General features: G+C 29.2%; 1 protein-coding gene across 2 annotated transcripts in view; it reads right to left on the minus strand.

The window, feature by feature from the left end:
* Positions 1-13,151, minus strand: part of Dpit47 (DNA polymerase interacting tpr containing protein of 47kD) — a 69,174-nt gene continuing 56,023 nt past the window's right edge. For both annotated transcript variants that reach the window (XM_076456877.1, XM_076456887.1), the window contains exons 9-12: positions 9,532-9,737; positions 7,098-7,188; positions 5,486-5,568; positions 1-769 (exon numbers count right to left, since the gene is read on the minus strand). In XM_076456877.1, the coding sequence (XP_076312992.1) occupies positions 676-769; positions 5,486-5,568; positions 7,098-7,188; positions 9,532-9,737 (474 nt within the window). In that variant the 3' untranslated portion in view covers positions 1-675. The remainder of the gene's footprint in view (positions 770-5,485; positions 5,569-7,097; positions 7,189-9,531; positions 9,738-13,151) is intronic.

Here is a 13,151-nt window from a genome sequence, read left to right on the forward strand (position 1 = left end):
GTCACCCACGTAAAAATTCTTTAATGACTCGAATATTACATCGATATGTAAAAATATAAACGAAGTATTTAAGTTTTTTCATAATCCATGTAGAGATTTAGACAGATAAAAAGAATAATCTGTTACATAAAAATTCAGAAAATTCTTAAAGCATTATAACAAATTTAGTAAATGAAATATTTTTTCTTTCTTGTAATACTTATTATATGTTGTACTACGTTTCACCTCATTCTGTAATATATTTCATAATAATGCACATCTTACTGTAATTTTCTATATATTTCTGCATTCAAATAATTAACTATAGTTTTTTTGTTCTGTGCCTCACTCTATACTAGTGTTATGTAGTTTGTGTTATGACAAAAACGTTTGAATAATATGTTTTTCAGTACAAATTTATACAGTTTTTTAAAATGCAGTTTTAATATAAAATTTTGCCTACAACTATATTTAGTAAGTATTCCCAAGAGCCATTAAATACGCTGTAAAACTTACACTATACGTCACTGTACATTTCACACTCTCAAGTATTTTGCGTGTTGTACAATTAATTCCGAATTCATAAAGTAAAAAAGAATAAATCTATGGTTGTTTAGATTCATTTGTTAAAGATGTAATGACTCTCTTATACAACTTTTATTTTAAACTAAACATGATAAAAAGATGCTTCCTGCTCTATTCATTTAGCTCGCTTTGAATGAATTTTTTATGGAAACTGGAGTTTCTGACCATCAGTAAAAAAGTAGGATTTCCTGCAGTGATGTAGTACCTAAACAAACAAACAAAAAACTTGTATTATAATATTATATACAAAAAGAAGCAAGTTTCATATTACTGAAATCATGGTAGCAACTATCATGAGTAAGATGATATTGATTTGGCACAAATGACATAAACATAACTTATGATATATACATACACATTTTGAATACCATGATAAAGAAGAAAATATTGCATATCTTTTTACATGCAGTCACTTTAACATAACTACAACAGTTATACCCCGAGTGAAGTATCACCGGAAATGTAATATTCTCTACTTAAATCATCAGACATCAAAATTTATTAATGCTACTTGATCCCTTGTAGCACTGGTTTCAAGTCACCATATTATAGACTAAAGCAAAGCATACTTAGGATGGAAATACATTTTTACCACCATAAGTACATGCATATAGTGTGAAATGTTTCTCCAAAAATTTGGGATGTAAATATTAAATGCACACTAAACAAGGTAACAGTATTCTTCCAGTATGTTAAAGTCCGAATGTTGCCTAGCTGGCAGATCACCGGAAGTAAAAAGAACCAGAAGGTTTGGTTTGTTTTGAATTTCACACAAAGCTACATAAGGACTATCTGCACTAGCCATCCCTAACTCAGCAGTGTAAGACTAGAGGGAAGGCAGCTAGTCATCATCACCCACTGCCAACTCTTGGGCTACTCTTTTACCAGTGAACAGTGGGACTGAGTGTCACATTATAACACCTTCACGGCTAAAAGGGCGAGAATGTTTGGTACTACAAAATGACTATATCCTTTGATAAGATGGACAAAACAGTGGGAAAACATCCTTTATTTATGGTAAGTGCAAGATTATGGTCTTGTGTTACCATAATGTCGATCATACATTTAATATAAATGGGAATCAACACCCTGGCATGATTCAAGAAAAGAACCTTGGCATAGTGGCAGTTAAGTCAGTTAAATCATCCAGGCAGTATTCTGTTAATAGCAGTTAAGCTCAAAGAATTCTGAGATGTACTTATTTTTTATTACAAATAAAAAAATTTAATCATGTATTCAGAGAAATTACTAAATAGACCTCTCTTGGAATACTGTGTAGTTTTTTTCTTATATAAGAAGAGATACTGATTTATTGGAATAGGTTCAAAGCAGGACTGCAAAGCTGATTCTGAAAATGATTATGTCACAAGGATAAGTGGGTAAGATCTTTTATTTTCCCTCCAGAAAAAAAATGCAAAAGATGATCTTATTGATGTTTACACAATCATACCATGGGAGGTTAGATCAATGGGATAAAAGCCTCTGATTTCTTTATAATTGCTTATGTTCTATTAAGATTACTATCTAACATGGAATATCTGCTAAAATATGGAAATCCTTGTTGCACATCTACAAATACTAAAATGTAAATCATTTATTATACTCCAAACAATCATGTTTCTTAGCTCTGACTGCATAAGAAGGCAATCATCAATTGAATTTATTGTTTTATAAATTTTCAGACTACAAAAAAAAAATATACACTTTTAATTTATTATACAACAGACATGTCATTTACAAACAATAAAACAACTGAAAGCCCTACATTAGGACTTTGAGGCACACACAGTTTAACAATATATTTATAAGAATGACTCAATAAAACAACATCTTGGTTACTTATGAAGATATCAATTTGTTAACTCTATCACTATGGACATCTTTTTCTATGCATGTCACAAGATTATAGTTAGTTACATTCAACATTTAATTAAAACATTTCCTTATCAAAGCATATCAATAAATTTGGAATAAAAATGTAACTAATAATCAAGATTTTAATAGTACACAACTTTTAAGTTAATAATTTTATATGTTAATATTTAAAAAAATCTTCAAATTCACTTAGTATGAAAATTGTGACATTTTCTCTCTAGGCGTCCCTTCTTCTCTAAATAATGTACAATCCCTCCAAGAAGAACAAATTTTAATGTAAATTACTCATGATAATGTTGTCATCACTCATGCAAAGCACATCATTTTTAAAAGCTTCCAACTTATTTAGTTACAGAACTATAAAACAGAAAATCAGACACCTCTTGCTCTGCTCATCTGTCACATTCTCTCCTTTAGAAACTGCCAATAGTTTCCTTTGTCATTTAATATTATATTTCATAACCAATAGAATGCCACAGTATTAATTTACCAAATTACATACTATATTACATTTTTTCTGTACAAAAAGTTTCTATTTTGCTTCCAGTTCAAATTTTATTTTCACAGGAAACACATCAACAGTTTGATTTGAATTTTTAACATCTCTTGTTGAATGTGATTATTCTGTGTTCCTTGATGCATCATTTAGTTGAAATAAAACATTACTTACTGCAGTAGTACCATTAGGATAAAAATGCAGAGTTGTCACTGACAGTCAAGAGAAAAAAAAATGCAGAAGATTCAGGTAAGAACTTTATTTCTTGTTTTTCATTTTTTTCTTTAGTTATTATTATAAAAGTATCCAAAATGTAAAAATTAAAAGCTTTTAAGGTTAGATGAGGTAAAAATAAATAATAACACTAATTTTTGCATAAGGTATACATTTTTGAGCAATTCACAAGTAGTTCATGCATTACATAATTTGATAGAGTAACATGAGCTTTACATTCACAAAGTGATCCAAATTTTATGGTGGGAGTATTGGTTAATTATGGTTCAAATGTCAATGAAATAATAAAATTTAAGTATAAACAAATATATAGAGGCACGAGTTTAAAGCTATTTAGAATAATAAACAAATGTAGTTTCATGTCACAATTTAAGTCATTCTAGAAAGAAAAAAATAATCATTTAGTTTGTTTTTGTTTGTCTGTTTTTTGAATTTTGTGCAAAGCTATGTGAGAGCTATCTGCACTGGCTGTCCCTAATTTAGCAGTGTAAGACTAGAGGGAAGGTCATCACCACCCACTGTCAACTCTTGGACTATTTTACCAATGAATAGTGGGATTGACCATAAGTTTATAATGCCCTTATGGCTGAAAGGATGAGTATATTTGGTATGATGGGGATTCGAACCTGCGACCCTCGGATTATGAGTTGAGTACCTTAACCACCTGGCCATGCTGGGCCTGGTCATTTAGATTCATTTCAAAATTAATTTTTTTCTGGCAGTTGCAAAGTCACTTAGGGGACAGAAAATAAAAAAGTGTCACTGCAAAAAAGTTTCAAATTTATTTAAGAGGTTTTATAGAGATTATGCAAATGAAATTTAAGATATTTTAAAGAAAAAGTAATTTTAATCTCAATTTGAAAATCACTTTGCACTTAGAGCAGTCAATACTTTAACAAATGACTTAATAATTATTCAAGGTTTGTAAAGTTTCATGAACATACAAAAATGTGTAAGAAGTTATAGTTCAGAACCTATAAAGATCACAAACTCAGTTGGTTTGACTGAGCTTGTAGCAAGAGAGTTAATAGAATATCATGATTCACTGTGTCAGATGGTTTTTCAAAAGCCACGTAAATAGCATTCAACTTTGCAGCCTTCATCAAAAGAGTGAAATACTGTGAAAAATATAAGACTTATTAGGGTAGTCAACCTTGGCATAAACTTATGTTGAAATAAACATTTTGTAAACTGTATTGAACTGTCAAAGTAATATCCTAGGCATAATTCTATGTTGAAATTTTTAAATAAATTGACAGTCATTACCAAAACATATTACTGCATTATACTCACTCATTGACGGATAATGACAATACTGTAATTGGCATGTATATATTTTTTACCTACTTTATAATAAATTGGAAAATCCTTAGTAATTTTCCACATATATTTTCAGAAACAAATAAACTAAAAACCTTGCATAAATATTTTGACAATATTTCAGAACATGCCTAAATAAGTATGGTTGAATACAGTCAAAACTTGATAAACTTTTCAGTTTAAATGACCTAACTGCAGATACAATTCATTAAGAGTAATGCTGGTAACACTTAAAAGATAGACATAATTCAGTGTGTTCAGACAACTCAAATTATGAATATCTTGCTCTGGCTATTTTTTTCCAACTGCTAGTTTACAGCACAATTAAATTACAGTGGCCTTACATTTTTGTTATATTATTTTTTGGATCTTACATATAATCAGAATGCTTTAGTATTCTTTAAAACATCCTTTTCTACAAATTGAATATGATTTAAATATTCTAAATTTATATATCATTTAAATTTCTTACATAGAACCTTAAAGGCTTCATTATCACAACTTGTATCTTCAGTAAAACGAGATATGTTTTACTTTTCTTCGGTAACAAACTTTAATTTTTTATATCACAATATAAACTATATATACTATGCAAAACATTTCAAAAGCTAGAAAAACATTTGTTTTAAAAAAGTGATGTCCACATATCTTTAAGTATAATGGATATTGAATTCAATACATAACAATACCATGGGAAAAGTCTGAAGCTAATTCCACATGTTCTATAAAATAATATAAAAATGAATAATAAAACAAAGAGGCAAAATTGTTAAACTCCAAGATGCTGAACATATTTCTTAACATGAATATAAGAACTATGTTCAAGGTTAAAGCATTAGCTTGAAGAAAATAATTATTGTAGGTTATATAATTTGTATTGCTAAACAGTATGAAGCAGAATTTTTTTTCAAAAGTGTAGCATCTTTACTGTTTATTGAAAAGTACCTTGGATCAACATGACTATGATTACAGGAAATCTAACATACATTTACATACCTTGAATCGGACAAAACTTTTCTTAATGTATGAGAGGTATCAACTTTACAATGAGTGGATTTTTTTATATCTTCAAAATAAATCTGAAAATAAAAATAATTAATTTTAAGCACACCTAATAATTCCAGCAGATTCAAACACACATGTGCTATCTATAAAAATACACCAGCAGAAAGTATAAAGCTAATAAAAATAAAAATTAATGAGCTTAAAAAAAGCATGGAAGAAAATATGCCTGAGGAAATTCATTGCAATCATACTATCCAAGAAAGTATACTTGTATAACCATAGATTACAAGATTTTAAACTTTGCCACACAAAAAAGTATACTCGTAAAAATCTCAGATTACATAGTTTGATCTAAGAAAATATCCTTACAGATAACTAACTGATTCAAATAAACAATTATATTTGTGGCTGCTACAAAGTAAAGTTATGATATGCCTAATAAAACAACTGACTGTTACACAGCTCCTACACATCTTCCATAATAATAAACATTTTCTCAAGGTTTTGCTTTTCATTCTATTACTATTAATTTATCAAAGAAATTTCAATGTCTGAAGTACATGAAGGTTACTACTAATTAAATTATAATTTAATGAAAATAAAACTATTGTACTTCTCATGAGACATAAGTGTTAGGACCAGAGTATTTTGACACACTACATTCTTTATCTAGTTATAGTAAATTAGCTGGAATTATATGTTGTGTTCAGATAGTTGGCAATAACAATGCCATTAACACACTGATCATAGCTTTGCTTTTATCTGTCAATCAAAAAACTCTTTTAAAAACATACACTGGAATGTATTTAAGATTCTTTTAATTGAATGTGTAAAACATGGATTCACAACTGACTCTGTATCAGAAAATGAATGCTGACTATAATTCTAAATACACTATATGTATCTACACAAAATCAGATGCATTTGTACTAGAGATATATCTATGAACTACTGACATCAGTCTGACTCAGATTCTGATAAGTTGGAGTGTAAGGTGATGTTCATGTGTAAAATAAATATACTTTTTGTCAATTATACAGTTTACATATTATACTTGCATAACAACATAATAATAGCATGATGAACAGCACTTTGTCAAAGATCTTGGAATGTGTAATTTGACTCCCACCTGTGTATACAGGGTTAAAAGACTAATTATAATAAAAGTTCATGCATAAAAAAAATCTTAATCAATAGATTAAGGCCAAAACTTAAAGACACAGTATCTCCAGTGAATATTTTATTGAAATCAATATGTATCAAGGTTACTTAGGCTTTCACACTAATCATAATTACAATATCCCATACTTAGTTTTAGTTTATATACACAAGTTAAATGTTATTAATTTGGTTATCAAATTCATTATCCAAAAAGCTCATAATCCAGAATCATTTTGACACTTTACACTATGTAAAGTGACTGTAAGAGTCTGTTGAGCATTCGTCAGTATTACAATTTTCAAGCTCAGTTCTAATTATTTAAGTTTATTCATCAAGTACAGAAGAAGACAGTTGTAGGTGGTACACTATCAAATGAGATTAACAAAAACAGACTAAAAAACAGTGGCACATGACAAATGTGAACACAGTCAAAATATCTGACCTCAATATCTGAAGGCAAATACTTCTTCTCTACATCCCATGGTGGATGGACATCACTGGATCCAAACATCACCTCTAAATGATCAGCAAACCTGAGAGATGGTAATAATATATAATAATACATCATGATACTTAATGTCTTTTGAAACCACTAAAATGAGTTTAATTTTTAAGCAACATAAAATAAACACATATGTATAATGATACATGTTTAAGAGCAAAAACTTTACCAATAATACGCGCCTTAACAGTATAATTAACTGAAATCAACCTAATGCATCCAATAATCATCTCAACACAAGTCAGCATCATAATCGTGATGTATGACATAGAATTGGGAAAACAGGAAAAAGACACTATATTAATTACATAGGTAGCAAACAACTCTATTTATTAACGTTTATGATGTTAAATGTTTGTGTTTTAAGAACTAAGAACTGAAACAACTAATTTCATTAAAAAACTTCCTTACTGCACAAGACAGTGTGCAACCTTTACAATTTCCATAACTAAAAAGCTATGTAACCATTAATACTAATGTTAATTATTAATTATGAGAATGATCTATTCAACAATATGAACACTTTTAAGATTCTTTAAATATTGGACAAAAGTAACTTTCTCCCTAATTCTTCAGATTTTAAGTGTCTCGATCAAACACATCATGCATGTTATTTCAGATAATTCAAGTTCAAAAGATTTAAAATACTATTAGGAATAAATTACAGAACAATGTATTATAATCTCTTAGAACAGTACAAATATTTGAGGAAGAGTCTCAACTAAATAATTTTACATAACCAATGAAATAAAATTTTGAATTTTATCACAGACTTTTAGCTACTAGCAAAGACTAGACTATACGATAGTGTCACAAAGAAGTATGAAACAGATCTTCTGCCTAAATAAGTGAAAAATACAAACATTTTCCAACATATATAAGATGTTTAGAAGTTACTGGATAATACTATGAGATCTGAAATGTGTCACATCAATAGTATTCTTATACTAGGCATTAGAAGAGTAGGGTCAAGGTAAAGGTTAACTAGCTACAGAAAATTCATATATCTAGCAGTTTTGTTTAGAGCATTACAGATCTGTAAATTATTTAAAAATCACTGTCTAATAAACATATTTACTAGGTACATGTTGAAAATTATTCTTAAATCAACACTGTAGATACGTTATCATAATTGACAATACACCACAACACTAATGAGTGAAAAATAGCATATTATTAACAGCCTTGAGCCTGCATCTAGTCTGAGCTAGTACAGCTCTCAAATATGAATCAACTCTCTGTTCAACTGTAAATTATCTTTTAGTACTTTTATAATAGTTTCCATTAAGACAGGAAATATGAAAAGACAATAAATAGATTAATGAGGTAAAGTTTTGAAAAAGTAATACCATATTTGTTCAGAGTTATGTATTCAATTAATGTACATTTTTCTTACTTCAGAGATTGGTATATTTATAAATTGATGTTGTTAATGCAGTGAATAAAATTTATGTTTTGTTGATCTGAAATATAGCTTTTTCTTCTCTTTTTCCTGTAAACTTTGAGTTCCTGGTGTTCCATTTGTAATTAGTTTGTTACAAAGCATTAAAGCAATCTTTTACAAGTAAGTAAAAATAATTAAAGTATGGATGATTAAATGTCTATGTTAACTTTCATCTGAATGTTACAGATTTTATGACATTTGTAATTAATAGTCTTCAGAAAAAGTGACTGTCATTAATGAGAGCCATCTGTTTATAGAAACTAATCAACATTAAGCACTTTATCATGTTTATATGTATCAAATCCACCAATGTTTGTCTTATTAGCATAAGACATTCAACATTGCACATAATGACAAGCACATTATCCTGAGGAGTACATTATATTTACTATATGAATCAACAAACCTAGAAATAATGTAAATAGAACTTAAAATGCACTCGGACAAAGATAGCATGATGATTTTACAAGAAAACATTTCCAAATAAATCTAATACAAACTTCATTCAATTAGTTGGTTCACAAGTAATTGCTTCAATGAGTTTTTACTCTTTTGTGTAGTTATTCAAGTTTAGTGTTCCATAAACTATGTTACAATTATAAAATAAAGAAAATTATGCAAATAAATCAAAAAGAGAGTTGCTGCATGAATACTTTACATAAAGTAACAACAAATGCATTGTAGCACTTACATGAGACATATTATTTGTTTATTTTTCTTATGTGCAGACTGAAAATAACAGATTTTTATGTACACAGCAATATCTTGCTTGCAACATTTACAGTAAAAACAAAACAATTTTTTAAAAATATTTTCTCAAAATTTCAAATAAGTATTCAAAAGTTTATTGTATTAGTATTATGTATACACACATATTCAGTATTTTTAATTTGAAAATGGTTTCATTACACTTTATTTAATTTTCAGTACCTGCTGTCCTCATGAAATGCTTCTATAAAGTCACTTTCACTATATTCAGGATAAAGGAATAAAACAGGCCACAGGAGAGCACCATGTTCATCCTGGTGCACTTTTGATGATGCAGCAGCTGGATGGACAGGTTGCAAGAATGACATAGTCTCAATACTGCAGGTCTTTGTATTGTCAAATTTTGTAGATAACTTAATCCCTCTTTCCTTAATAAAAAAACAACAAAAAACTTTTTATACATAAAAATCTAAAGTGCATGTTAACCTGTAACAGATATTAAACTTTTATTTATCACATAAATGAAGAGAACCTTAATTATATTACCTGCATATAATTATTACTTGAAGGCTTCACACAACTGTTTGAGTGAAAAAAAGTTAATGTACAAGTAATCAGCATACATTTCAGTTCACATTTGTTGACAAATTATAAACATGTATGTTGTTTGGATAAGCTTAGGCATCTGAGACTTAAAATAATTTATAATTTCTCTGACTGAATATATATAAACATAAACATGATTCTGCATAGAAAAATACAATAAATGTTATCTAACTGTTTAGCTTTTCAGTTGAAAGCCTTGAAATGCAGCAGAAGATTACATAAATTTGTGATCACACATTTGATGACCTGCTCAGTGAATAAATATTCTGCCAGAAGCTTTAAAGAGGGGGTATCACAAGATAGTTAGTGAATGATACAATTAGTGAATTACTGCAGTTTATCACTTGATATGGTTTTTGATATTGAAAGGCATTTCTGGAATATTGTGTTTTTTATATTTTTCTTGGGATGAGGTTTTTTTCCTGATTCCATTATTTGAAATAATATTGGTATTTATGACACATTGTTCATTAATATTAGTATCAAGTCCTGGCCAGCCACATGTTTATCAACTCTGTTTTGGTAAGTGTTTAATTTATTTTTAAACATTGTTATTGTTGAATACATTTTTTATTCTTGTTGAACCCTGACTGGAGCAGCCTGTTCATATTAGACAATTACAAAAGTACCCTTATTCATTAAAATCAAAACAATATTTTGGAAATTTTATTGTGCTTTTCAAAACAAGAAAACTTATTAAAAGTTTTACATGAAAAAGTGGTCTAGCAGACTTTTCCTTGTCAAAAATTGCTGTTAGTAATTTCTACATGTTTTGACAATAAAGTCAGAGGAAAACAATATCACATTTTCTCTTCAAATGATAATGAAAAAACTTTATGTTTCAGCTAATGTTGTACTCTTATGGCTTCATCAAGGCAGGTAGTTATCTGTTGATTAGGTTATTAAACTCCATTTCATATTGTATGGCTCAAAACTTTGTAACATGTTATTAACAATGTTTAGAATTAGTCCTATTATTCTGATGTTGTAGCATAGTTATGATACAATATTACTACACTAACATTTGAAATACATAATTAAAGAGTTTCATAATGTTTTATGTCTTGTGATAAAATTAAAAAAAAAATAAGATGTTTAAGAAACAAAAGTTTTAGCTGAAGAGATACAAAATTTCTTAGCCATAGATGAAAGTTTCAAGCAATAGATTGCTTGTCTGGAATTAAACACAAAGCTACATAACAAGTATCAAAATTTGGTTTCTAGCAGTGTGAGTCTGCAGACATTCTGCTCTGCCACTAGGGAGGCTCAAGGAATAGAAAGCACTTTAATAACTTAATGTATAATATCACATCAAACAGTTATTGTACTTTTAACCCTTATGAAGCTTATATAAAAAGTTATTACTTTTCCCTCTTAATTTTATTGCCAAAATGTTTAAATCCTTCTTGTATGTACTATAAGTTCTAAAAAACAATTTTTGTATAATAGACTTACAATTTTAAGATATAACAAAAACCTTTTAAAACTGTAACTAAGTGTAAAATAATTTTATAAAACATCAGTTTTAGCATACTTTTATTTTCTGCAGCACTGCAACTGCTGTCACATGTTGGTGTAGAAGATGCAATTTGATTGAGGCTGGTAACTGGAGCATATTGCATATAACCGTGTCTGAAGATATGTGTGTTTTCTTATAACAAAGCCACACTGAGCTATCTGCCGAGACCACTGAGGGGAATCAAACCCCTGATTTTAGCATTTTAAATCCATAGACTGTTTGAAGATTTAACTAAAAGTTTATAACAACACCTTAATGGTTAGCTATAGGAATTTACCATGATAAATTTCTATATAATAAAAAAACAGTGTTGTCATCCATTAAGGTTAAACACATACCAATGGTATGTAATCCACTTGACAATGTATGTATTACAAATAAGATCCTGATCTGCATATTACTAGTTAAACAATGAATTCTGATATAACTGTTGGGTTGATTTAACTAACAAATATATGTGATATCCATCTAAAAACATGTGAATGAAAAAAACCCACAAAAACTAGAACTTTTATGTAGCTCAAACAATAAGTGTTATCTCATAAATACAACAAAATAAACTAAGTTGGCATTACTCACATTGCATCATTTTATTTGTGTGTTATAAAGCAATTACATTATACTTAGCTTACAATTCACCACATTATATTTGGTTCAGAATAGCTCAGTGATGATTCTTAGGTGATTTAGGAGCCAAACTGCATTCCTTTTTCTCGCCATTCTTAGCAATGTCATTTCTTATACACCAGATTAATTGAAAGTTATTAATTTCAAATGTTTTTGTAAACTTTACCTTTTAAAATTTTAATTTAAGTGTTTGTTGGTTTTGTCATTACTTTTGAAATCAGTTTAGATTACCTTTCCTTGTTGCACATTCCAGGGGCTCAAAACTTTTTTTCTCTGAGAAAAATGAAAAGTAGCTAATAAGTCAGCTTTATATAAGGGAAGAGACAAAGGCTTCAAACAGCTGTGTCAAAAACTGAGAGACATGTAACATAGTGGGATGTAAAGGGTTAAACTCATGTCTAAGATACCACTTATGATAATTATACCATTGTCTTTGATACGCTTCTAAAAAAAGAATATCAAAAGAAACATGTTAATAACAGTACCACTTGAGATGTCAATCCCTATTGTCAGGCAATAAACTGTACAAAAGCCAAGTGTGAAAGTTAAAGCATGCTGAATGAAAAATGTCTGATCAAGACTGGCATAAGAGAGATGGCCAAGGAGAGAGAGGAAGAGGTTAACACATCTGAAGATACTGGAAAAGTGGAAAACAGGAATGACATGGCTAATAATGTGATTGGTTCACTTGAATTCAAAACCTCAATGCAAAGAAATTACATCCACATAAAGGTAGGATGAAGGCTCCCAATCAAAGTGTGTGAACTGCATACATAGTGGATCAACTCTGTGTACTGAATGTGTAACAGGAAGCCTTGTTACTCAGTAACTGAATGATTATAAACAACTTTTTTTTTTAGCTCATTCTGAAGGGTGTTTCCATAGTCAACTACTCCAGTGGCTTGGAACTGGAAAGTGGTAAGAGCTCCCATATAAAACTTACTTACCAGTTAAAGTTGCACCAAAGTCTGAAGCATGACCACAGATAGAAAATAAAATTCTAACATGGATGAAAGAGTGATGCACTGGACATGTTCCACATTACCAGCTTGGAGAATCTCCTCCATTGTATGATGAAGACAAATGTGAG

This window comes from Tachypleus tridentatus, chromosome 1 (assembly GCF_004210375.1).
Source record: "Tachypleus tridentatus isolate NWPU-2018 chromosome 1, ASM421037v1, whole genome shotgun sequence".
NCBI classification, from domain to species: domain Eukaryota; kingdom Metazoa; phylum Arthropoda; class Merostomata; order Xiphosura; family Limulidae; genus Tachypleus; species Tachypleus tridentatus.